This window comes from Yamadazyma tenuis, chromosome 5, assembly GCF_029203305.1.
Source record: "Yamadazyma tenuis chromosome 5, complete sequence".
Taxonomy (NCBI): domain Eukaryota; kingdom Fungi; phylum Ascomycota; class Pichiomycetes; order Serinales; family Debaryomycetaceae; genus Yamadazyma; species Yamadazyma tenuis.
In genome coordinates this window covers 368,467-391,999 of record NC_089465.1, presented here as the reverse complement: position 1 = coordinate 391,999, position 23,533 = coordinate 368,467, and the positions used below count along the sequence as shown (strand labels likewise).

The 23,533-nt window shown below is 45.6% G+C and overlaps 11 protein-coding genes across 11 annotated transcripts; 7 read left to right on the top strand and 4 right to left on the bottom strand. All coding sequences in view use genetic code 12, as the record gives it.

Moving 5' to 3' along the window:
• Positions 1 to 637: 637 nt before the first annotated feature.
• PSN45_003847 (uncharacterized protein) lies at positions 638 to 967 on the top strand (the record flags this gene model as incomplete). The annotated part of the gene is made up of 1 exon (XM_066158171.1): positions 638 to 967. The coding sequence occupies one exon, from the start codon at positions 638 to 640 to the stop codon at positions 965 to 967; it is 330 nt and encodes a 109-aa protein (XP_066014268.1).
• Positions 968 to 2,586: 1,619 nt separating this feature from the next.
• PSN45_003846 (uncharacterized protein) lies at positions 2,587 to 3,813 on the top strand (the record flags this gene model as incomplete). The annotated part of the gene is made up of 1 exon (XM_006686312.2): positions 2,587 to 3,813. One exon carries the CDS (start codon positions 2,587 to 2,589, stop codon positions 3,811 to 3,813), a length of 1,227 nt encoding a protein of 408 aa, XP_006686375.1.
• A 73-nt stretch (positions 3,814 to 3,886) lies between these two features.
• LEA1 (U2 snRNP complex subunit) lies at positions 3,887 to 4,480 on the top strand (the record flags this gene model as incomplete). Its single annotated transcript, XM_006686313.1, has 1 exon — positions 3,887 to 4,480. One exon carries the CDS (start codon positions 3,887 to 3,889, stop codon positions 4,478 to 4,480), a length of 594 nt encoding a protein of 197 aa, XP_006686376.1.
• A 119-nt stretch (positions 4,481 to 4,599) lies between these two features.
• Positions 4,600 to 8,562, top strand: SNT2 (putative PHD type zinc finger protein with BAH domain-containing protein; the record flags this gene model as incomplete). The annotated part of the gene is made up of 1 exon (XM_006686314.1): positions 4,600 to 8,562. One exon carries the CDS (start codon positions 4,600 to 4,602, stop codon positions 8,560 to 8,562), a length of 3,963 nt encoding a protein of 1,320 aa, XP_006686377.1.
• Positions 8,563 to 8,667: 105 nt separating this feature from the next.
• Positions 8,668 to 9,969, top strand: CEG1 (Dcp1p-Dcp2p decapping enzyme complex alpha subunit; the record flags this gene model as incomplete). Its single annotated transcript, XM_006686315.2, has 1 exon — positions 8,668 to 9,969. The coding sequence occupies one exon, from the start codon at positions 8,668 to 8,670 to the stop codon at positions 9,967 to 9,969; it is 1,302 nt and encodes a 433-aa protein (XP_006686378.2).
• Positions 9,970 to 10,015: 46 nt separating this feature from the next.
• On the bottom strand, positions 10,016 to 12,422 carry PSN45_003842 (uncharacterized protein; the record flags this gene model as incomplete). Its single annotated transcript, XM_006686317.2, has 2 exons — positions 10,016 to 10,434; positions 11,372 to 12,422. The coding sequence occupies 2 exons, from the start codon at positions 12,420 to 12,422 to the stop codon at positions 10,016 to 10,018; spliced, it is 1,470 nt and encodes a 489-aa protein (XP_006686380.2).
• An 818-nt stretch (positions 12,423 to 13,240) lies between these two features.
• Positions 13,241 to 14,247, bottom strand: PSN45_003841 (uncharacterized protein; the record flags this gene model as incomplete). Its single annotated transcript, XM_006686603.2, has 3 exons — positions 13,241 to 13,350; positions 13,588 to 13,664; positions 13,898 to 14,247. The coding sequence occupies 3 exons, from the start codon at positions 14,245 to 14,247 to the stop codon at positions 13,241 to 13,243; spliced, it is 537 nt and encodes a 178-aa protein (XP_006686666.2).
• A 299-nt stretch (positions 14,248 to 14,546) lies between these two features.
• On the top strand, positions 14,547 to 15,722 carry PSN45_003840 (uncharacterized protein; the record flags this gene model as incomplete). Its single annotated transcript, XM_006686318.1, has 1 exon — positions 14,547 to 15,722. The coding sequence occupies one exon, from the start codon at positions 14,547 to 14,549 to the stop codon at positions 15,720 to 15,722; it is 1,176 nt and encodes a 391-aa protein (XP_006686381.1).
• Positions 15,723 to 15,852: 130 nt separating this feature from the next.
• PSN45_003839 (uncharacterized protein) lies at positions 15,853 to 17,076 on the bottom strand (the record flags this gene model as incomplete). Its single annotated transcript, XM_006686605.1, has 1 exon — positions 15,853 to 17,076. One exon carries the CDS (start codon positions 17,074 to 17,076, stop codon positions 15,853 to 15,855), a length of 1,224 nt encoding a protein of 407 aa, XP_006686668.1.
• A 2,187-nt stretch (positions 17,077 to 19,263) lies between these two features.
• EXO70 (exocyst complex component exo70) lies at positions 19,264 to 21,012 on the bottom strand (the record flags this gene model as incomplete). The annotated part of the gene is made up of 1 exon (XM_006686320.2): positions 19,264 to 21,012. The coding sequence occupies one exon, from the start codon at positions 21,010 to 21,012 to the stop codon at positions 19,264 to 19,266; it is 1,749 nt and encodes a 582-aa protein (XP_006686383.1).
• Positions 21,013 to 21,102: 90 nt separating this feature from the next.
• On the top strand, positions 21,103 to 23,514 carry trl1 (tRNA ligase; the record flags this gene model as incomplete). The annotated part of the gene is made up of 2 exons (XM_066158170.1): positions 21,103 to 22,987; positions 23,303 to 23,514. 2 exons carry the CDS (start codon positions 21,103 to 21,105, stop codon positions 23,512 to 23,514), a joined length of 2,097 nt encoding a protein of 698 aa, XP_066014267.1.
• Between the last annotated feature and the right edge of the window lie 19 nt (positions 23,515 to 23,533).

Below are 23,533 nucleotides of genomic sequence, written 5' to 3'. Positions count from 1 at the left end.
AAAAATTCTCCTCTTTGTTACCAATTTCACAATAGAGCCCCTTTTAGCTAGATTTAGATGAATAAACGGTAAAACCTGCCGCGCGGACGACATGCACAGGGATTTCACTGGGGGTGCACGCACCCCTTCGTTAACAGGATACACCGTATAAATATATTACTCCCACCATAACTACCGCTGTTACCTGTCTTTTTCCCCCAGGGAGTAATATCCAGCCATGAGCTTCTTTTTGTTACCACCGGTCTCATACCAAACTCAGCAGAAATTGAAAAAGCATTCAGCCTCAGGGTCATCGGCCTCTCGTCGCCGCCACCGCCAGCCGTCCCTGGCTTCGAGTGCCTCTTCTGTCAAATCTGCACCCAGGTCCTCCAGAACTGTATCTACGTCAACCGCATCGGGTCGAAGTCCCCCGGCCATCACCAATCCCCACGCATATACTCTTGATAACCCATCAATCGATGAGATCCTGAATCTTGATGCATTGCTGATCACATCTGACAAATCTCCCAAGTCTAAGTCGCAGCCGAACTACAATTGTGGGGCCGAAATAAATGAGCTTCTTGGAACCAGCAAGCACCGGGGTCGGGGCCACCGCCGCCGGTCTCAGGGAGGCAGTGTCAAGACGAGTGCCAGTGCCATGGATGCCAGTAGTACTTATTCGCACCGCCAGTACCAGCCCCTGGCATATTCAACGTCTGTCTTCCTGGAAGACGACTCATTGGTTCAACCAGTCGCCAATGGGATCACGTCCAACTACCGCATGGAGTTTCGGGACAAAGTGCATCCGGTGGAAGATGCAGATGCCAATGATATCGAAAATTCTAAAACCTCAGTGGAGTTTCAATTGAGCGAGGATGAGGCCGAGGGGGGAGAGGGCAACCAACTCACACGGGTGTACTCCGATGTAGACCTGATTTTTTCAACCAAGGTGGACGTCAGTCCCAAGAAGAAGGGGTTGTTTCATTAGAGGAAAGAGGAAAGAGGAGAGAGTAAGAGTGTCAGATATAGCTGTTCATGATCACAAAAAAGAGCGGTCCGCCTCTCAAACATCAGACCATCAGCAGCCCAGTCTCCCCTGGCGTCAGGAACCGGCTTCCCGCTGTAGGCATGTATTATAGATTACGTTTATACGATATGAATTAATAACAAATTCCCCAGTGCGACGTAGGATTGCAGCCAAAGAACACTTGTCGCGCACGGGTTGGTCAAAGGCCGAGGACCCAACCAATTCCAAGCTCAATTGGTAGACACCTGGCCAACACCTCACCCAATAGCTCTTACCCGCCAGCAAGTTGACGAATATCCCTTGCGACACACTCCCATTGTCGTTACCATCAATGCCATTATTGTTGCTGACTGATTTAGGCATATTCCCGATAGCAGGGGATGGTCGCGAGCCTGGGTCCCATGACCTACCGATCCTCATGCAGAAAGAGAATTCTAAAGATCCCTTGCTGAAGGTGCAGCTAACAATTGTGGCCAGACAGCCCTGAACAGGGTTTAGACCTGGGTGCTTCTGTGGTTTCGTATTTGTGTCAGCTTCTTTTATTCAAGTTCGGTGCTGCCTTTGCTTATTGCATATCCCTACACAAGCACCCATAGTGGTGCCCAAGTGGAGAGCAAACTACAGGAGTATTGACTTTCCTGTTTGGGAACTAATGGATATTTGGGGCATTGTCTACACAATGAACAATGCCATTGGAATTGGGGTGGATGTACTATTGTAATCGAGTCTTATTATTGGGTTGTTGCAAGTTAGCCGACTCTGCGGTGCATGTGTCACAGGTTAGACGAGTGGGTTTATCATGATGCACAGGGTTTCTAGGTACAATGCTTATCAGAAGGGACCGGTGGCTCTGTCTTATCTGCTTTGTTTGTGTTTTTAGACGAGAATAGCTGGTATTATCTCGTACTTAGAATGTCCCTTATCTCGTACTGAGGATGTCCCTTATCTCGTACTGAGGAGGGCACCAGAACGGGGTCTTGTGGTGATCACTTGATGATACTTTCATCTCCATGGAAGCCAAACAGTCATTAACCTATGTGCGGCACATGATATTCACTGGTGTTACCGGTGATGATATTATCATAGATTAGTCCTAAAGCTGTCATCTGATGTACCTGTTGTTTAATAAGGCTATTCCACGCTTTATAGACCTCGCTCGATCAATGCCAATTTAGACGTACAGAGTGTTATTGGTCAGAATTTAGCATATAGATCAGAACCCTTTTTGCGTATCCTACGGCAAACATTACCAGTTTATCAGCACAGCTTAACAACGTATCTGCCCACTGCCTCCCACAGCTTCCTAAACACGCACTTGCAAATTGCCCATTTCTCTGCGTGTCTCATTATCAGATTAGGCATCACATCTCTTATCGCGCGCGCAATCTGGTTAATTAACCACAAACAAACATCCTTATACACCCCGTCACTAGATACATCCAGTACCAATTCATACAATTCACCCTCAAATAGTCTCTTCCCAGTCACACCCCGGCTTTTGAGACTCCAACCGCCAGTACTCCGTCACCCTTTCTTTGTCCCAGTACTCCAACTCCGTGCCATCCTTATCAGTCACAAGCATGACTCAAACCATAAAACCTGGAGAAGGTTTAAATGCCCTTAAAATCAACGACGGCCTCTACTCCGTGCTTGACAGGTTTAAGCATGAGCAGCTCAACTTGATGTACTCGTCCAAGGACTACCTCAATACTCCGATCCGGCTCCAGATCAAAAATTGGGGCATGACCTTGCTCTTCCAGAAAGACAAACTAACGTTGATAGAGATTCAATCGTTCTCGTGTGGCATCAACTACTCGTACAACAACATCAACTTGAACTCTTTGGGGTCTGGAATCACTTTGAAGGTCATTTACAACAAGGTATTTGGTCCCACGTATCCCGGGAAATTCATCAACAACTACTACATCTTGAGCTACCCGGGGGTATCCTTCAAGTTTGACCTCCTGGCCATCCAGAGCAATAAGGGCTTTGACCCGTCGTTGGCATACTTGTTGAACTCCGACAAAGACGTGGTGTGTGGTGAGATATTCATCTTCAACTCCAACTCGTTTGATGAGTTTTTGCATCTGATGAAGACTGGCAGCGCCGCCGCCACACCTGCGTCGCTGGAGTTGAGCTCCATCACAGAGGTGTCGCAAACATGTGACCCGTCGTTCAAAGTCAGTGCTAACATCAAACTTGGGGTCATTAGACTCAGTTTCCGTAACAAGGAGTTTTTGGTCACCATCGGCAAAACCACCCAGCAGGAGGTGTTGAACTTCTTGGGCCCACCCGACGACTACTTCAACAAGTTTGACTCCCGGCTCTTGATCCACCTGAATTTCTTCAAGCGTATCAGTACATCCCACACTTCCAATAAGATCTTAAAGTTCCACAACTACTTCAAATTTGGAGTCGATTTTTTGTACGACCTCAATGGAAACGGGGTGTTGAGCAAGGTGATTTTACACAACGGCAACATCGTGGAATCATCGAGTTTCAGCCACTGGAACAAGTGCAACTACGAAATTTACTTGGGCAACGACTCGAGCGATACCAACCCTTTTGATTCGTACGACATGCGCATCGGATGCAGCCACTACTTCGACCAGATTCCCGCCGACTTCTTCGCAGGCGGCAGTAAGACGCCCATACTCTTGAATCGCAGTGAAAGTGAGTTGATCAACTTGGACGTGATTCCCATCAACGAGCTGAATGACTGGGGGCAGAGTAAGTTGTATTGCTTTGACCACTGTATCTGGGAGGTGTTGAGCAATGACTGTGTCAGCTGTGTAACCATCTACTAGTTGACCTACTCTATATATTATTCTAGCTGTCTCAAGAAAACTAAATTGAAATCGGCGCGCAGCTTCTTCACTAATGAAACTCACCTCCAATGTGCTAGAACAAGCACATATCGTCATCAACCCCTGTAAACAGCTGACTCTCCAGCTCCGAGACCTCGGGCTCTCGGACATCGACTGGCTTCCGCCCCACTACGCCGCAGTCGACCTCACCAACAACCTGCTCATCGATCTCCAGCTTTCGTCTCCCGCCAAAACTGTCAATACCCTTATTGTCAGTAATAACCCGGAAATGTACCACCTTGAGTGCACCAGCTTCCCAGCCCTTCACAGCCTTGCGGCCCTCAACTGCAACTTCTCGGTGCGAGAGGTTTCCCGGTGGAAGTTCCCCCATTTACGACATTTGGTGATGCTCAACAACCCCATCACCCAGGGTGAAAACTACCGATACTTAATGATACATCTCCTTCCGAGCCTTGAGACACTCGACCTCGAGAAGGTCCGGGCGCACGAACGCCAGGAAGCTGAGGCACTCTTTGCCACCACGTCTGTGGACGACATAATCGCCAGCAACTCCACCTCCCACCAGGTGCACTTGGCAGACACTATTAGTGCTGCCTCCGACATCCACGAAATAGAACGGTTGGAGCGCATGCTAGCCCAACCATAACTCTCGACCAGTGACTGCCTTTGGCCCTCCACTTCTGTACTATAATTATCCACCTCTCTCAATGCATATCACTAACCTCACTCGACTAAAATTTTTCTCACAAATCACTTAGCTCCAGCATGTCAAGGCCAAAAAGACAGGCCACCATCAACAAGTCGTACACCGACACGATAGACGAGTCGGTGTTCCATGAACGAGTCAAGAAACCCCGGCCAGCTGCTCCAATGAGTGATAAACCATCCAAATCTACCAGGGATTCCACCTCACCGTCCGTCGGGTTGGGTGCTGACAAACCTATTCTGCCGCCACCAGGCAAGAACTCCACGCCCGCCACCGCCACTGTTACCATCGTGCCAACGGCACCGGCCTCATCCTCCCAAGAACGAGTCAATTGGCAGCCAGTGCCCCAGCCTATCGACTATTTTTCGTGCAAACTCAATCTTCACAACTCCCACATCGACTTGGATACCAAGACGCTCGTATGTCCGGCACAGCCAGTGTTGGAACACCAGTACAGTGCCATGCCTAAGCAGTCCAAGAAGTTCCGCCTCCAAAAGGGCGATTTCATCTATATGATTAGTGAACCTCCTGGAGAGCCATACTACATTGGTCGGATAATGGGATTTAAACCCAAACCCAAACCTGGGGCCACTCCCCCACAAACAGGAATTGTGCCGGAGGTCCTGGTACGTGACTTTGAGTTCCAGGTCCAGTGGTTCTACCGTCCTAGAGACATCTCCAAGCCGTCTCCCGATTCACGACTTTTATTTGCATCGATGCACACAGACACATGCCCACTCCACAGCTTCCGGGGGCTTGTGGACGTGCGCCACAAACAAGACATCGAAAATCTCGACGACTTCATAAAGCGGCCCAACAGTTTCTTTTTCGATAAGCTCTACGATCGGTACATGATGAAATTCTACGATGTGATCTCCACCCTCTATTTACTCAAAATCTCCAACAACGACAAAAGTGCTCATTTTCTTACCGCCTTGAACAAGAGGTTCGACTACATCTTCATCGAGCTGCAAATGACCAAGTTCTTGATCAATGGCTTCCAGTCGGGCTCGTGCACCTGTGAAAATTGTGGTCAGTGGTGTTCCACTCAGGATAGTGTCACCTGTGCTGACTGTGACCAGTTCTTCCACCTCTACTGCCTTGACCCGCCGCTCCTCAAGAAACCCAGCCGTGGTTTCAGTTGGCACTGTGAATCGTGCACCAAGAAACACCTTCAGCAGTATAAGAGCACGCGGATTCTCATGTTGGGTAGTGACAATAAGCTGCTGAACGAGAGCGAATTGAGTGATGGTATGGATATTGATACCACCGACGATCCCATCGACCGCCTGGAGTCTGAAAGGGCCGACGTCTTGCCCAAGTACGAGCTTATGGCCATAGAGTTTTTGAAACATGATAAGCTCTCACTCGCAGACCGTCGGCTTAAGGAAGAATGGTGTATGCGGTATTTGGGAATCCACAGTAAGCTCGAGGATGCCGTAGACTTGGACGACCGTTCGTTCTATCCACGGGCAGCCACTCGGATTGGAGCCAAACACCAGGCCACGCATATCCCTGAGTTTATTGACCATCCCATTGTGTACTACGATGCGGCCGATGCCAGTGGGAAGAAAAAATCCAAAGCCAAGTTGGTTGAGGGAGCTCCTTTACCGGTTCCGCCTGCTTATGGTGAAGTGCTGACCAAGGAGTACCCGGTTTGGTTACAGCCTCGACCCAAGGGGTATATTGAACGAGGAGTAGACGATGGTGATTGTGCGACGGTGCACAAAACATGTACGCTTCTTTGGAAACCGATGGAGGAAGATGTTGACGATAACTTTGGCAAGCTTGATCAGTACGTGGCCCAGTGTGCGCCTATTGCCGATAAGTTGGGCTTATCACCTAATTCTCCCAATTTCATGGATAGCATCTTGAATAACTACTTCAAGCACCAAGGAGACTACCTCAAAGCCATGGACGACCTGATGAAAATCACAAAAAAACTGTTGCATGAGCCGATATTGACCGCTAAGGAGATCCAGAAGTTTGAAGAGGGGGTCAAGAAGTACGGGTCGGAGTTGTACCCGATATACAAGATGGTCAAAACGGTTCCTTGTGCTAGCATAGTCCGATTCTATTACCTCTGGAAAAAGAGCGAAAATGGACGTTTGATTTGGGGCAATTTTGAGGGCCGGATCAAGAAGAAGCTCCAAAACCTACAGAACGAAAGCAAGGACTCAAAGTCCAAGCCTCAGTTCTTTAATGAAGACGACGATTCGTGCTACGACTTGGCAAAAGCAGAGCACAAGACGTTTGTGTGTAAATACTGTAGTACCACATCCAGTACTCAGTGGTTCCGCATCACCGGCCATGATAATGCCAGCTCGATCGAACTCACGGGCTTATGTTTCAGATGTGCCAGGCTTTGGAGAAGGTATGCCGTGATTTGGGAGGATCCTATTGAGGTAGAGCGCAAGATCAATAAGAACGGGAAACGGAAGATTGAGTACGAATTATTGAGGGATGCTGATGCCATATTGATCCATACCACCGGAAGCCCAGGACTCTTTGTGGAGGAGAAGAAGAAGGAAAAATCCAGAAAGAGACCAAGTCCCCTGCCTCAGAGCGACACTCCTAAAAAGCGTAACGTCAAGAAAAAGCCTGAAGTAGAAGTCAACAAAGAAGATGGTAAGAAGAAGAAACCCGAAAAGAAACCTGTCAAGAAACCCGAACCAAAGGTGAAAGAAGAGACTCCCGAACCAGAAAAAGAACCGTTTGAGCACGAACATATCATCAGTCCTATAGTCTCTAAAGACTACAAAATACCCGAACAATTGAAGTTGATGCTAACCAGCAAACCAGATAATATTGATGATAAAAAGGTGTCAGACTTACTCCAGAGCTTCAAGATTAAACAGCTTTGTGATTTGGCCAATCTCATTAACCACGAGACTTCACCACCAGGTCTTCAAGCTCATCAACAATGCTCTGTTTGTTCTGATTCGAGTGAAGACGATCTTTTACAGTGCGGTAAATGTCTAATCGCCGTGCATTCTTGGTGTGTGGGCATCACCGTTCCAGCTGCTGTTAAGCCTATAAAAGAATGGCTTTGTGAATGTTGTGTTAACGAGTTGAACCCAATTTTCCAGCAACAGTACAAATGCTGTCTCTGTACAACTCCCGGTGGGTTCCTCAAACCTATCCAGGACTCGGGAAAATGGTGCCATATTCTCTGTGCCTTCTCCAACTATCAACTGGTGGAGTTCAAGCCAGTGGCCCAATTGAACCAAATCAACCCTAAAAAATATCTTACTGCTATCATGAACTCCGACGATTCAAGAGCCAAGGCCAAGATGACGGTCGAGCTCATCACCAATACTTTTGAGATCCGAAACGTCGATATGGTGTTGTTGAAAAGTCGTATTCCTTGCTCTGTGTGCCACAAAACCGGTGCCATTTCCAACTGCCACGACTGTGACAAGCCTTTACACATCAACTGCAACTCCAATTTGGGGTTCAAGTTGGTTGCAGGGGAATCTAAAGTCAAAGTTGATGGGAAAACCGGAAAATTGGAGCCTGTTTTATACTGTTCTGACCATCTACCTCCATCATCAATTCATTCCATTGCATACCAAGGCAAACGAAGCTATTCCAGCAAAGAACCACATCCATTGATCAAACTATTCACCGAAGATATTCTCAAGTCCAGTAGCCACAAGAATAATGGCAACTACTTAAAAGCCACCCGGTACTTAGAGCTAGTAAGAGGTCATTTGTCGGAAGAAAAACAAGAAGAACTTGAGGAATCATCTTACACCTGTGCCAAATGTGACACGAGAATGTCACCTATATGGCGAGACTCTGACGATAAAAAGATATGCCAAACGTGCTACCACAACAACCGGTCCAGTGAAGAAGACTCTGTGAGAGAACCCAGCACTGACACCGAAGGGTTTACTGCTGATGAGTTTCTACATGTTATCAACGAGCCCATAAGCGGGGAGCAGTTCGGGATATTGGACCACCACGATAAAGTGACCAAGGTCCATGTTCCTCTTTCTCTAGGCGACTTTGTTCCATAGACCACCCATGAATAGAGCAAATATAGTATATATTTGTACACAGCAGCTGGCTCGGAAACGCGCGCAGTCGAAAAACCCAACGAAACCAATACATAACTAGAGAAGATGATTCTTCAGGACACAAATATGCCGGTGATACCGGGGGAGAAGTTGCCTCGTGAAGAATCGTACGAGTTGCAATTAATGGTGGCAGACTTGTTGAATAGAAAAAACCCCAATTTCCCCGGGTCTCAGCCAGTTTCTTTCGAGAGACTCCATCTCACCGACACCCTCATGAAAAAAGACTACTACGTGTGTGAAAAGTCCGATGGCTTGCGGTGCTTGTTGTTCATCATTAACCATCCAGAGAGGGGCGAGGGTGTGTTTTTGATTACTCGTGGGAATGAATATTACTATATTCCCAACATCCACTTCCCATTGTCCATGAATGAGGAAAAGGGAAAGACATTTCATCACGGAACCTTGCTTGACGGTGAATTGGTACTAGAAACTAAGAACGTCAGCGAACCGTACCTCAGGTATTGTATTTTTGATGCTTTGGCTGTCAATGGCAAAGATATCACTGGTAGATTTCTTCCTACAAGATTGGGATATATCACCGAGCAAGTGATGAAACCTTTTGACAACTTCAAACGCAAAAACCCCGAGATTGTCAATTCTAGCACCTTTCCCTTCAAGGTCAGCTTCAAATTAATGACATCGGCCTACCATGCCGATGATGTCTTGAGCAAAAAGGACCAATTGTTTCATGAATCGGATGGGTTGATCTTCACTTGTGCTGAAACTCCTTATGTGTTTGGCACAGACACCACTTTGCTCAAGTGGAAACCCGCACAAGAAAACTCAATTGACTATAAGATGGAAATATTGTTCAATAAGTACCAGGACCCAGATATGGACCCGAGGGACCCAGACTCCACCTATACGGATTATGACTCGAATCCTGACATAATAAATTTGCATGTTTGGAAAGGAGGACGAGATTACGAACAGTTTGCCAGAATGTACTTGGAAGAAAAGGACTGGGAGTTGTTGAAGTCACTTAAGGAGCCTCTTCAAGGCCGAATTGTCGAATGCAAAAAGAAAGTGGATCTTCCAGGATACTGGGAAATGATGAGGTTTAGAGATGACAAGTCCAACGGAAATCATGTAAGTGTGGTGGAGAAGGTGTTGTTGAGTATCAAAGATGGTGTGAGCGAAGAAGAAATCATTGCTGCTTGTCCCAAGATTCGGGACTCGAGAAAAGACAAGCGTCCCAAGAGTGCTCCAGCACCTTCACATGCACATTCAGTCAAAGATCAACATCCTAAAAAAAGGAGTCGAGAGGGAGATGCCGATGAGGTGCAGCCGGCTGCGAAAAAGTTCGAAGAAGATATGCCTGCTTACGAAGACAGCGACGAGGAATAAACCCATATGTATATATATCTGTACTATTACCAAAAATTCAGTTAATTCATGGCACGTAGGGTGGAAGGTGCTTAGGAGCAGCGTACGCCGGAGGAAGGGCCACGGGGGGTTCTGTCACCACTTCAATAGGCACTTTTGTGGACCAGACTTTACCCGAGCCTGTTATTTTAACTTCTAAAAGATGGTAGGAGCATACCTCACAAGTGCTATATCCAGTGCTCAACTGCCGTAGAGCTTTTCCGGGAATTTTGACTTCTTGTTTGTTTCCGTGATATACTCTTTGGCGGGTGGTAACGGTGAAACTATCACCTTCTTTAACAGTCACCTTAGTATATTGGGCAATAGTAATACACATGTAAAAGTTTCCAGATCCTTCGAATTTGACCATATTTGTTTTGTTTTTGTAGAACAGCTTTGGAGTCGTCAAGTTAAATACTTGATCGTTGACTGTCTCTCTGATAGAGACTATTTGAAAAGGCACTTGTTTGTGAATGAGCACCTCCCGTCGTTCTGTGAAGGTTCGTTTCGGAGTCACAAGCACCATCTCCAATTCGTAGCTCTGGCAGAAGTCAACACTATAAATGGTGGGCAGATTACATCCAAAGGAAAACGGTATACTATAGGTTCCTTTGAGAATGCCGAATTCAAACTCCTTGAACTGGGTAGACATTTCACACTGATCCAGCAGCCTGAAAGCTCCTAAAACTCTCTTGTACACTCTTTGATGGACTTTGCGGTTGAATTTCATCTGGAAAGATGTTATAGTAGTTTCACAGATATCAAAGCTCAAATCTCCACACACGACGTATTTGTTTGTGAAGGGATATACTTGGTGGTTGATACAAAACTTGGGGCCGACAGCTCGACCTAAGGTCTTGTTGAATGTACTGAAAGATAACATTAATGTACCCTTAGGTGATAATTATTACTGGCCAGTGCAGGATTTCCCCATGTTTGCAACCGCGCTGCTGGGGTATTGTGAGATAATAGAAAGCTTGACTCACTTCATTTCTAATAACTACCAGCATCAGCTTCATTGCCATTTACATCAGGTTGGGCTATTTAAGAACGCACTTGCTAATTTGGGCACACATTGATAAAATACGATCCAAAACACACCTTTAACTTGTTCACGTACTACAACAACCACTTCCTCAAAAAAGCAGAACATACTCTCTCGCCCGTACCACGTATTATCAGTAGCCAGATTCTTTTAAATGATACAATTGTTAAAATCAAACACTTTATTCCCTAACTAAACAATTACAGGGTTACCTAAACTTGAGGAGTTGGTGACAACGGTTAAAATGGCTGTTCAGACTCAAGGGCTTGCTGTTCAATTAAATAATTGCAAAAGCAAGTACTCGGAGAATGAAAGCCGGACTAGTTTCATTCTTCTAACTACCATCAGCAGCATAATCACCAGTATTTGCATTAGGATGAGCTGTTTGAGGATTTTCAATGCCCTGAAGCGCCCGAGTACTTAATTGTTGAAGAAAAGGCTGGAAAAGAACAGTAAATTGGTGAGCTAATAGAGCGGGCAATTCTTCACGAACCACGGTACGTAAACCGTTAACTTCAGTACGCATTCTCTCTTCTCGAGCAGTCGCTTCAGTACGCATTCTCTCTTCCATACCAGTCATTTCAGAACGCATTCTCTCTTCCATACCAGTCATTTCAGAACGCATTCTCTCTTCCATACCAGTCATTTCAGAACGCATTCTCTCTTCCATACCAGTCATTTCTTCACGAATCACAGTACCCAAATCACTCGTCGTATTGATCATATTAATCATGTCGTTTCCCATTCGTGCAAAAATTCTTGAGAATGATTGAGCATCTCTGTGATGTTCGAAGAAAATTGGTTTGAGTGCTTGTATAATTGATACACTGGTTGCTGCACCTGTAAACCCATATTGTCTATAAATCAGGCAAAGTGTTGGGTGTCTGAGACTTTCAAGTGAAGTTATCTCCTCAGTGAAAGTAGCAGGCTTACCGTCATCGGTATAAGGCAAAACAAGACTGGCATTTTGGGCTTTAACTGAGTTAGTAAGACGGGCGTATATCTGTTTCAATGGTATTCCTTCCAATCGGTTGAAATTAAGAAGATCCAAGTATTCGAGAAAAGAGTCTTGGGCAGAAGTAGTATTGTGACCAGTAACTTGTGCCAACTTCTCTCTGATGCTCTCCCCATTAGCTTGAAGAAGGTCTCCAAAGGTAGGAAACCCTGATTCCCACTGTAATTCCGTCGCAGGATGCCAAATGGGTGATCCATCAGAAAGAGATCTGATGTTCCCCTGAAACGATTGATCATTTGGGTTACCCTTTAACTCATTCATAATGTTTCCCACAAAACGTTTAACAAGTGCATCCCATTGGGAAAGTGCAAGGTTAAGAAGTGAGAGGCTGTAGTTGGCCTGGTCTTCCTCTATTTGGGGTGCTGAGTTATTCATGTTGTTGGGAAAAAAAATGGGTTTGTGGTGTATACCTTTTTTTTAGCTGCAAACGGAGAAGGAATTTGGTATTGTTGGTTGTCGCACGCCATGCCAAGGACCCTGGAGATGTGTCATTTTTGTAGACCATAATCTTCAGACCTGCTATTTACCAGATAGGTGCATATGTAGATGTGTCCAGTAGACCAAAGATAAAGGTGCCCTACAAAATCATCCACAAACGATGTGTATTTCTTTAGACTCATACGGTCGTTATAGTCGATCAAGTACATTTCTGCTGATCAACTTCACTAGTTCATATCTACGCGTAATAACGAAAACGTAGGAAAAAAAGCCACTATCCAGATGCAAAGCACGCAGTAAAAATACTATTCACGTAGTCATTTATTTATGGTACTTATAGCAAACTCAGTAAGCACTATTGGATTTAAGCTTCAATGGAAACGTTATCCCATCAATTTCGAAGAGCTTGATCAAGCTCCTACGCTTTTCCATCAGCTATAAAGTGTCATAGGATTATTTGGGCTCCGACTTGGTCTCAGAACCAGGCACAACACTTGTAATAATCGTAGGGCTTTTTTCACTGGTAGCCGTTTGGGCCAATTTACAGGTGGGTCTTTTGCGGGTAGTTTTGAACTCGTGAGGTTTAATATGCTTGTTCTTAGTGGAATAGACCACATGCTGTGTTTGTGAAATAATTCAGAGATCTGAAAGCTGGTATCTTTGCTATTGTTGCTGAAGTTAGACTGGCTGGTCTGGTTGCACGTATCATCAGGGTCGTCGTTCAGGATGTGAAAACGAGAATTAGACGACGAATCTTAATAGTCGTTGAATTGGAAAGACTGGGTATCGATATCCTTCAAATGAATAGCCGCGTTGATTCTGGGATCGACTGTCAATGGGTCAATAGACTCATTGATTTCAAACACTGGATATTTATGGGTTGTAGTTCCAAAGTGTGAGTGTATTCGGGGTTAGATTCAGGCTCGGGATCCAATTGCCCATCTTGACAGCCAATCTGTGGGTCTGTTGACGAGGAAACTGATTCTGTGGATTCGGAATTGGTGATAGGTCCATTCCCTCTGAGTTAATCAAACCTTGATCAATGTCGATATCTGATGGTTCTTCAAGAAAAGGTTGAGCAAATTGATGTAGTTGGGCAAACCCGCCGAGCTGTCATAGGAAAAGAAATTGGCCTGCAAAATGATTGACAAATTTAACAAGTACATCTTGGTGATTTGACTATCTTCAAACTTAATATTAAGCTAAAGGACTAGAAGATAGGGCAAAAGAAGAATTGTAGTGCTTATCTCTTATGCCAACCCACTGTCTTACTTACACAAATGAAATCTACTCTATACCTCTGGTGTCTTATAATCAAAGTTGCTGTTCTACTTCCAGGCCCTTCGTCAACGTGCATTCATATTTACATGATCTATCGCTCTAAATTGATATTCTTCCCAAATTTGGCGTACAATACCGACTTCAACGCAACCAACTGACTATCTAACTCTTCGATCTTCGTCTCTAGCAGCTCGATCTTTCCGGTTAATACCTCGTTATCGGCATCAACTCTCTCGACTGCCTGAATGATTTTTAGAAACACAAACACATCGCCAATTTTATATTGGATGTTTTCGTCCTCATCCAACAACTCCATCTCCAACGATAAATCATCCAAGTAGTCCTTTTCCGTTTTCAATTTTTCCAACGACTCCTTCAACTCATCCTTCTCGTTGATGAGCGAACTAAAACGGTTGATGTTCTGCTGATCCTCCCATAACACTTGCACGGAGTTGCTCTGTCCCAGAGGAAGAAGTTCCATTGCGTGAAATATTTCCGTTCGCGAAAACAAAATGAACATAATCCCAAAACGGCATCGCAGGAACCATAGGACGAAATGGCCACAAACGCAATTGAGCTTTGCTCGCCCACTGTTGCGTGTCATTGGTAAGGCCATGGCAAAAAGCACGACCCTGAAGGGCCCCAACACCCACGGCCAGAGATCTTGGGTGCGTGCACGACCTGGCGCCAATTTTACTGAATCTGGCTAAATGCGACTAGCCGCATCTGTTTATAAGCTTCCGCATCTCATTATCAGCTTCCTCCTGTAATCCCACAATAATGACCGCAGGAGACCCCAACAACTACGTACTCGAACAGATCAACCATGACGGCGAACTCGTTGACTTCACCCGTCTCCAAAACTCCCAGGCATGGAAAGGTATATTGACATCCGAGGAGTACACGTTCAGAGAGCGTCTTCTTGGGAACTGCGACATGACACAAGACTTGAGAGTTTATGTGTTAAAGGATATCAACAACCCCAGTGAGGCCTTGTGTTCCATTGAATTGCTTATTAGAGACGCGTTGGTGTACGATAAGGTCGATGGGAAGGTTGTGCACCGGAAGGTTAGAAGTGGTTGTATTGGTGGTGTCTTCACTTACAAACAGCATAGAAGACGTGGTTATGCCAGGATTATGGTCAACAAGTTGGTGGACTTATGTCAGGCTGAATTGTTGGAGGATGGGTTTTTGTTTTTGTATTCTGAGGTGGATGAGTTCTATGCTGAGAGTGGGTTTGTGTCGATGGAAGTGCCAGTAGTGGTGATTCCAGTAGACCACGAAACCCCGACCCGCTTTACTGGCCATCAAGGGGTTGAAGTTCCCGAGGGTCTGTTGGTGCCGCTTGGCTTCGCAGAGTTTGAAGACGTGATGAACGTATACAGAAAGCATAGTTTACAAGACATTGAAGCCAGAACTAGAACCGATGGTAAAACCCACTTGACCATTGTACCAGACCATAGAAGTTTCGACTGGTATCACGTGAGAGCCAAGTATGTGCACGGAAAGGTACACGATCTAAAGTTGAAAATTGATCTTGGTAAGATGGACCAGGTGTTTTCGCTTTTCAAGACTGTGGGACCTGAGATCTTTGGGTTCAAGTTGGAAAACAAGGGCGAGTTATTGGGGTTCATAGTTTGGACTTTCGATTGGACGCCAGAGAAGTTTGTGGTGAAGGTTTTGTTGATTCATGTTTGTGATGGCCATCACCAGAGCTTGAGACTCAAGTTGCTTGGGTACTTGAAAGAGTACATCCAGTTTTACGGTGAAGGCTTCACGAAGATGGAGGTTTGGGGCAGCGAGCTCCAACCTACGGGAGTTGATCTCAATAGTGTGGGTACGGTGATTCCCAACGCTTCGAGAAGTGCCATGCAAATGATGGTTGCAAAAGACCAAGATCATTTGAAGAAAGGAGAGGTTGTGTGGGACAATAACAACAAGTTACCGTGGTTTTGATAGAAGATAAGTCATCCATGAGTCCTTCTATATTTATTCTAGATAGCTATTCCCAAAAGTTATTGTGTACCTACAGGCTATAAACTCAAGACATTACTCATCTTTAATATTATGACGTAAACACAGTCACTCATAACTCTCTCAAGTTCCACTTCTCCAACAGGTGCTCGATCTTGCTCTGCAACGAACACCCACCTCCCGTGCTCAATCTCATGATAATGTCTTCCGTGGTCCACTCCTTCTGCTCATAGAACTTGATCTTACTGCTTAACTCGCTGTAATAGCTGATCAATTCTGGCTCTTCAATGGTCTCGAACTTGGGCACCTTTGAGTTCTTCAATATAAACTCAAAGTTCAACTCAAACAACGTGGTCAATATCGATGTCAAGTTAAGCAAGTTCTTAACCCCATCTCCATTCTGCTGAGAAAGCTCATTCAAGTTCACCGGGTCATCTGTCAAACTTTTAAACGACGAACGCAAATGATACCGTATGGGGTTTGTCTCTATATCTTTGCACAACTCAAAGAGCCACTCGAGATCAAACCTTGAGTCATCGGGATATTTGATCAACAGAGCATATTTGTGGTCTTTAAGATGCACAAACGCCATTTTCAACAAGCCGTACCTCGAGGTTCCGCTCGGGTACTTCTTCCAGATTTCTTGCTTCAACTCGGGCAACGGGTCAGGGAAACTTTTAAATGACAAAAATTCGTCGTCCGTCAAGTCCACGTTTGGTACCTGGAGCTTATATAGTATACATTTGATTGACCCCCAGTGCGCAAAAGACTTGAGAGCCACCAAGATATCGGCATCATTAATGGAATCTTCACCAAAGTACTCCTTCATGAATTTGATCAAGTAGAGTCCGTAAATTTTAATACCAAGGTGGTGGTCGGTGTGGAAAAAGTTGATCTTGGAAGCGATAAGGAGATTGAGTCCCATGTCGATGTGTTTGGGGAGAATACGTTGGGCGAAATTGACGGAATCTCGAATGGTGTTTTGGGGAAACTCTACCTGCGGCGTATACAACACCACATTAGACGTATCGAACCACAGGTTCGTTTCGAGCTCACGGGCAACTCCCACGATCGAAAGGCAAAAGTCAGGGTACTCCTCGAGGAGTCTTCCATCGTTTATGGAGTTTAAAATTGTGTAGGCAGAAATTACTGATGCTTTCATCAGAAGATCGTTCAAGTTGACGATGAGGTGCTTGTCTTCTTGTTTGATGCGCTGGAACACATTGTTGACAAATTTGTACTTGCGGCCGTTCTTGTTGTACTCCAACTTATTGAGCGAGTTGATGGAGTTGAGGATGTGGTCGGAGATGGCCATCAAGGCGTCTGACGAGTTCATGGTGGAGGTGTTTGGGTGTTTACAAGTGGTCGCGAAAGAAGGAACAATGTCGCGGATCGAGATGGTAATTCATGTCGCGAGAGTTGTGAACGACCTGGGATCTATGTCGCCGTAATTGTGAGCAAGGGATTCATATCGCGCCATAGCCGCTGTACCATCTTCATTGACGGAAAACGATTTTCCGGTACAACTATCACAAAAGAGCCATACCTCAATGGTTAGTTCCACAAAAGAGCGATACATCCGATAGTCACTACCACAGCGATACATCCGATAGTCACTACCACAAAAATGAGATTACCTCTTCCCGCTACTCATAAAAAGTAAGCACCGCTAAGCTTAAACAAAGTTTGGAATTGCGTCATCTATCATCTGTATCTCTCTCCTAATGAAGGAGATGTCTGGAAATCTCTAGCTTAGCCATGACGTCTACCATATCCACCCATCCACCCATCCTATCATGCACCAGGCCGCTGTACCTCTGTTCCCCAGTATTTGCATTCTTATCGCAGCTTTGCGCAGAATAGGAATAGGATTCCAAGAAATATTGCAACTTCTTAACAAACTTTAACCCTACCAGCGTATTCACCGGTCTATCCGACTGGTTAACGGTTATACGTTATTTCAAATGTCAATACCACTTGCTTGGCACTAAAACCAAGCAATGTGCACCGCAATCGGCTCTGAGGAAACATTTCCGTCCCAGTGCGGCCAAGGAACGCGCGCCCTGCAGGCTTGTGTTTGCCTAGAAATATATGAGGGATTCGAGCACAATTGATTGCTTGTTGGGTGACTCGGCGCTGAGGGGCTGTCACCTAAGTGATACATCGCAGATGCTCGGCGCCTCTATTGACCGCGACACCCCCAGACAACTCCGTCCGTCGTCCGTATGCTTTTCGTATCGTAATATTCATTAACTATATCCTATATTCCCATCCGCTGCTGTTCCTTAAGCACCTTGATCTTTCTTCTTCTGGCATTAATAAACCAATTCGACAACTGTTGTTGATTCAACCCCGTTGTCATCATCAAGTGATTTTTTTCAAATGAATTAGGGTACGGGTGGTTTAAGTGCTCATTTAACCACTTTAATAGTACATAGGTTGTTTCCTTGGGTAAATTATTTCTTGTTTTGCGTTTTTCCACCGTGGCCTTGGGGCTGGTGCTATTAGAGTTGCCGACGGATGACGACCCCTCCGACACGCTTGACGAGGTGCTTCTGGGCTGGTCCACTGCTGACAGTTGGTAGTGGTAATTGGTATCTGGGGCTGTCACAGGTGCCGGGACCGGCGGCGTTGTGTGGTACAGCGATAAAGACCCCGCCTGATACAGCGACAAGGGCCCCGCCTGGTACGGGGGGAAATAGGGTCTATTGAACGATACCAGTGGTAACGACGGTGGTAAAGTGAATGGCGTCGACATACTTGTGTTTAACAAGTCCCTTATGGGAGGTAAGCTGATCTTGTTATCCATTTCAGCAATTAGTTATGGTCTACATGAATTGGTGCTGGCGGAGTATTTATATATTAACGACAAGAAAAAAACTACAAGGCGAACATGTAAATAAAAGAAAAAATCGAGGGTGTCAATTTCTTGTCGGATTTCTCAGGTGCAGCGATACGAAAGGAATAATTTCTTGACACATTGACCCGGGAAACTTTCAATTGGCCACTGAGCCGGCGGTTTCCATGACAGACGAGTGCCGATGGTCCCTAGTACCTCGGAACTCCCGCCCAACTACTTGTAAAGTCTTCACCACCTGCTACTATAATATATGTTATCCCGTGTTTAAATCCAACATGCATATTTGACATGTAGAATGTCAAATGTGGTCCTGCACATATCCCCGCTGTCAAATGCCAAGAATTATTTTATGCATTGAAAGCTGCCATTTGCCAGTGACCTCCCATTGAGATTTTTCTTAGTAGAGGCGCAGAGGCCAAATTGACTATGAAGCAGATGTCCGGTATGTCCGCTGAAGGTGGATATTTTCAATTGACGATGATTCATTGGCGGCGATGGTAGTGGATGCACATACGCAACGGCTGACTCGGTGCCTAAGTCCAGGGTGCCGGCGTGCTCACCCGGGTGTTCGCGAACGTCAGTGTGGCAACTACCCCTAACTGGCTCGCCCACTAGGGCGGAATGGCATTTCCTGCACCGATGCCGAGACAAAATTCGTATTCACTACCGCAAGCGGTCGTTCAAAATGCTCTCAAATTGCATCTTATTGTACTTAATATACTTGGCTTTATTTTTGGTGAAACTGCTATTTCCGTACTTGTCGTAGAGTTTGAAATAAGCATTCATAATAAGTTTCTTAATCTCACCAGCAAGGTAATTTCGGAGGTTAGGGTCCAGAATACTGAACTTTTCGTAGTTGCGGACCGCTTCTTCAAACAGTTCGTTGAAGGTTTCAAACAACTTTTTGATCTGATCTTTTTCTTTACTGGATAACTCACTGCTTTGATTAGTGGCACTCAACGTCGTCAACTGGGTCATGTCCCGAATAATAATGTACGATGCGTAGTTCCAGTCGTCCAAAAACAACTTCAAAAACCGGCTTTTGAGTTTGTTCAACCGTTCCATCCCGATGGCTCCCAAGAGCTCGTACAAATTGCTCAGCCGACTGATAATTCCCTCGATGAGCATCGTGTTTTTAATGAGGTAGAATCCCTGTGTGGACTTTTTAAATTCTTTTAACCGGGTTTCGATATTCACCATAATACAGTCGATCATGTCACTCATGAAGTTGCTGACAAGCTGAGGCTCTTCCATGTCGTTCTTGATGACCGAGGTGTACACTCCAATAAATCGGAGGCCCTTGATATTGAGCCACTCGCCAATGCTGTAGTGGGAAATTAGAAGATGAAGACCCACCAGGTGGTCACTGAGCTTGCGGACCCGGGTGATCAACTCCACCACAAGCTCCGTCAGGTTCAATTCTGTGAGCTTCTCCACCGCGTGGATGCGTGTTTCGGTGAACTTGAAGTACTCTTTGATGAGCTGCGTGAACACATTCAAAAGTTTATCGAAAATCATGTTGACAGCGTACTTCTTAAGCTCATCAAACCTCTCGAACAGCACCTGAAACTCGTGCATCATCTGTGTGAGCTCGAGCACCAAGATGTCGTTGGTCACCAAATTCTCGTTGTTGAAGTATGCTACGTAGTTCTTCTGCATTACCTCATTGAGCGAGTCCATCTGGTGGTCCACGATGAGACCAAAGAGATCCACGCGGTCCAACCGCTCAAGCAACTCATACTCTTTCTCCAACAAATTAAGCAACTCGTAGGTGTACGCATGAATGCCGTTGGTTTTTTTCTCGTATGGTGGGGCCTTGGGTCCGAGGTTCTTGGGCTGGAAGCTGTTGCTGGCTTCCACCTGCTTCATTTTGCTCATGAGCTTGGTGCTCCGTGACGAAATCAATGTTTTGTTGATTTGCTTATTGTCATGGTTGAAGTAATTGCTGATGATAAGAATATCATTGAACTTCCCAGCTTCCACCTGCTTCTTGAAAAACGTCGTCAATTTGAACTCCAGCTTGTCGATAAGGTTCTCAAAGTTGATGAGAATCCCGTGAAACTTTTTGATTTGTGTTTTCATTTCCTTCAAAAGACTCTTCAGCTTGTTCAAGGTATCAATGTACTTTTTCAACCCAATGATCTCGATCGAGTTGTTCAAGATCGTCTCGTAGAGACTCGTTCGCTCGGCGTAGTTGCTCACTTCCTTCAACTTATCGATGCCCTTCTCTATATCTTTGCGTTCGGAGGTGAGCTTGTTGACATCTCTTAACACAGGTTTGATCTTATTGGAAGCATTGGTTGATTTGTTGCTGATACGATTCAATGACTTGGAAATCGAGTTGAACAACTCCTTGCTCTTCACAAGGTTCTGGTTTAGCACGGCCACGTCGGCTTCGTCGATGTCCACCATTATGAGTCACTTAGTATAAATGTCTCACTGTCACAATATAGATATTTATGTGCTCGCGCTCTGAGTCGCGAAAAGCTTCACTTCATCTCAATGCTAAACCCAGTATACGACACTGACCAAGAATTGGCCAACCTCATGGCCAAGTTGCAGCACTCCACCACCCTCAAGAAAGGTGGAGGCAAGCGAAATGTCTACAAAGTCGGTGGTTTGGACGTCTGTTCCTGGAGGTTCAACGAGTTTGAATACGCTCGCAACTTGGTTCCATGTAATGCCAGAGGCCTCTTTACAGTTGGTAATAAAATTGTTGTGAGAGGCTATGATAAGTTTTTCAACGTGGGAGAGGTCCCTCAGACCAAACCACAGACGCTTGCAGCCGATACCACAGGCCCGTACGAATTGACCGTCAAAGAAAATGGCTGTATTGTATTTATTGGGGGATTGGAAGACGGTACCATCGTCGTGTGCTCCAAGCACTCAACCGGTGCACGAGACGATCTCACCCGCAACCACGCGGTAGAAGGTGAGTCCCAGCTAAAGCACCTGTTGGAGGCCATTGGTAAAAGTGTGGAGGAATTAGCCAAAATGTTGTACAAACACAATATAACGTTGGTGGGCGAGTTGTGTGACGACAGCTTCGAAGAACATATCATGAAGTACTCGGGTAACGACGCCGGAATTTATTTGCATGGAATCAACCACAATACCATTGATTTCAAAACCTACCCTATGGATGCGGTGCGAGAGTTTGCCCTAATCTGGGGCTTCAAGTGTGTGGAGTCGTTTCAAAAGACCAGCTACACAGACCTCACTCTGTTCTTAGATAAGTGTCAGGAGACAGGTACCTGGCACAATCGCGAGATTGAAGGGTTCGTGGTGAGGTGTAAGATCTCCGAGGGAGGTGACTTCTTCTTCAAGTACAAGTTTGAACAGCCGTACCTCTTGTACCGAAACTTCAGAGAAGTCACAAAGCTGTACCTAAATGGAAAGCCCTACAACGAGCTTTTAAAGCGCTATGGAAAGGAGAAGTATATCTTGTCCAAGTATATTTCATTCATTACTGAATATTTCGACAAGAACCCAGACAAACGGGACCTTTACCTCCAGAACTACGGAATCATCGAGGTAAGAAACTTGTTTCTTCAAAGTCTCGGGTTGAATGAAATCAGTGGCATGAACCTTTTGGCCATTAACGAGGAACTCTCCAGAACCATGGAATTTTCCCAGGTCATCAACAAGTATGTGTTGATTCCTATTGCTACTGTTGGCTGTGGAAAGACCACCGTGGCCGCAGCTTTAGTCGACCTCTTTGGCTGGGGCCATATTCAAAACGATAATATCGCCAACAAGCTGAAGAATCTGTTGGTGAAGCAGTGTCTCCGTCTGTTGTTTACTGAAGAAGTGGTGGTGTGTGACCGGAATAATCACCAGAAGAGAGAAAGAAAACAGTTGTTTGAACAATTTTACCAGTTCAAAGTCGACGAGCTCCCGGCTAACACCAGTTTGGTATTTGTGGCATTAAATTTTATACCCCGGAACACAAACATGAAAGAACTCCACAAAATAACCTTGGATAGAATTACCCAGCGTGGTGACAGACACCAGTCAATCAAAAGCTCTACCGATCCCAAGTTAGCAGAAAAAGTCCTTGGAGGGTTTATTTCCAGATTCCAGCCAATCGCACCCAACTACGAACCAGATAGCGAATTCGATATGATAATTGACCTCGATTTCAAAGACTCTCCCGCCGACTCCGTCAAGAAGGTCATTTCCTCCTTAACTTCTGAGTTTCCTTTACTCATCCCGTCTCCTACGTCGGATGAGGCCATTGACAGTGCGGTTGCAAAAGCTTTAACCTATGAACCAACCTTCACAAAAACATTTGGTTCCAGTGCCACCTCCAAATCCAAGAAGAAAGTCGACTTCTTCGGCATCAAAGTCGACCATCCGACTATTGTTTCGGTGCTCAACCAACACTGTGGCCAACATCCGGTTTGGACACATCTCCGACACTCAAATCGGGTGCAACCAGAGTTCCATGTAACACTTTCCCACATGAGTGCACTGCAGGCCCACCAGGTCCAATGGGGTCAACTACATGAACTTCTAGTCTCCAAGAAGAAAGATTCCAACCCTTTTCAGATTTCTCTGGTCACAGCTACAGTTATCATAGATGCTATTGTTTTGTGTCCCCAGCTCATATGCCTCCAAGTGCGGGTGTCCGACTTCGCTGACGCCCACGGCAATAAGACACATGTACCCATCACAAACAGTATACTTCATGTAACCGTAGGCACATCGAGTCCCGAGGTTAAGCCGTACCAGTCTAATGTAGTGTTGGACCAAGTAGCGACAACATTTTCAAACTTGTCGCTCAATGATGCGGGGCCGCTGGAACCAGTCCAGTCGGTCACTGTCGCCGATGGTACCACGGTCGAGATCATTTCGCTCCCCGTACCTCGTCCTACACTCTGGCTGCAAAGTCTTTTTGCCCATTTCTTGTAGGTCCTGCATGTATCTTCAA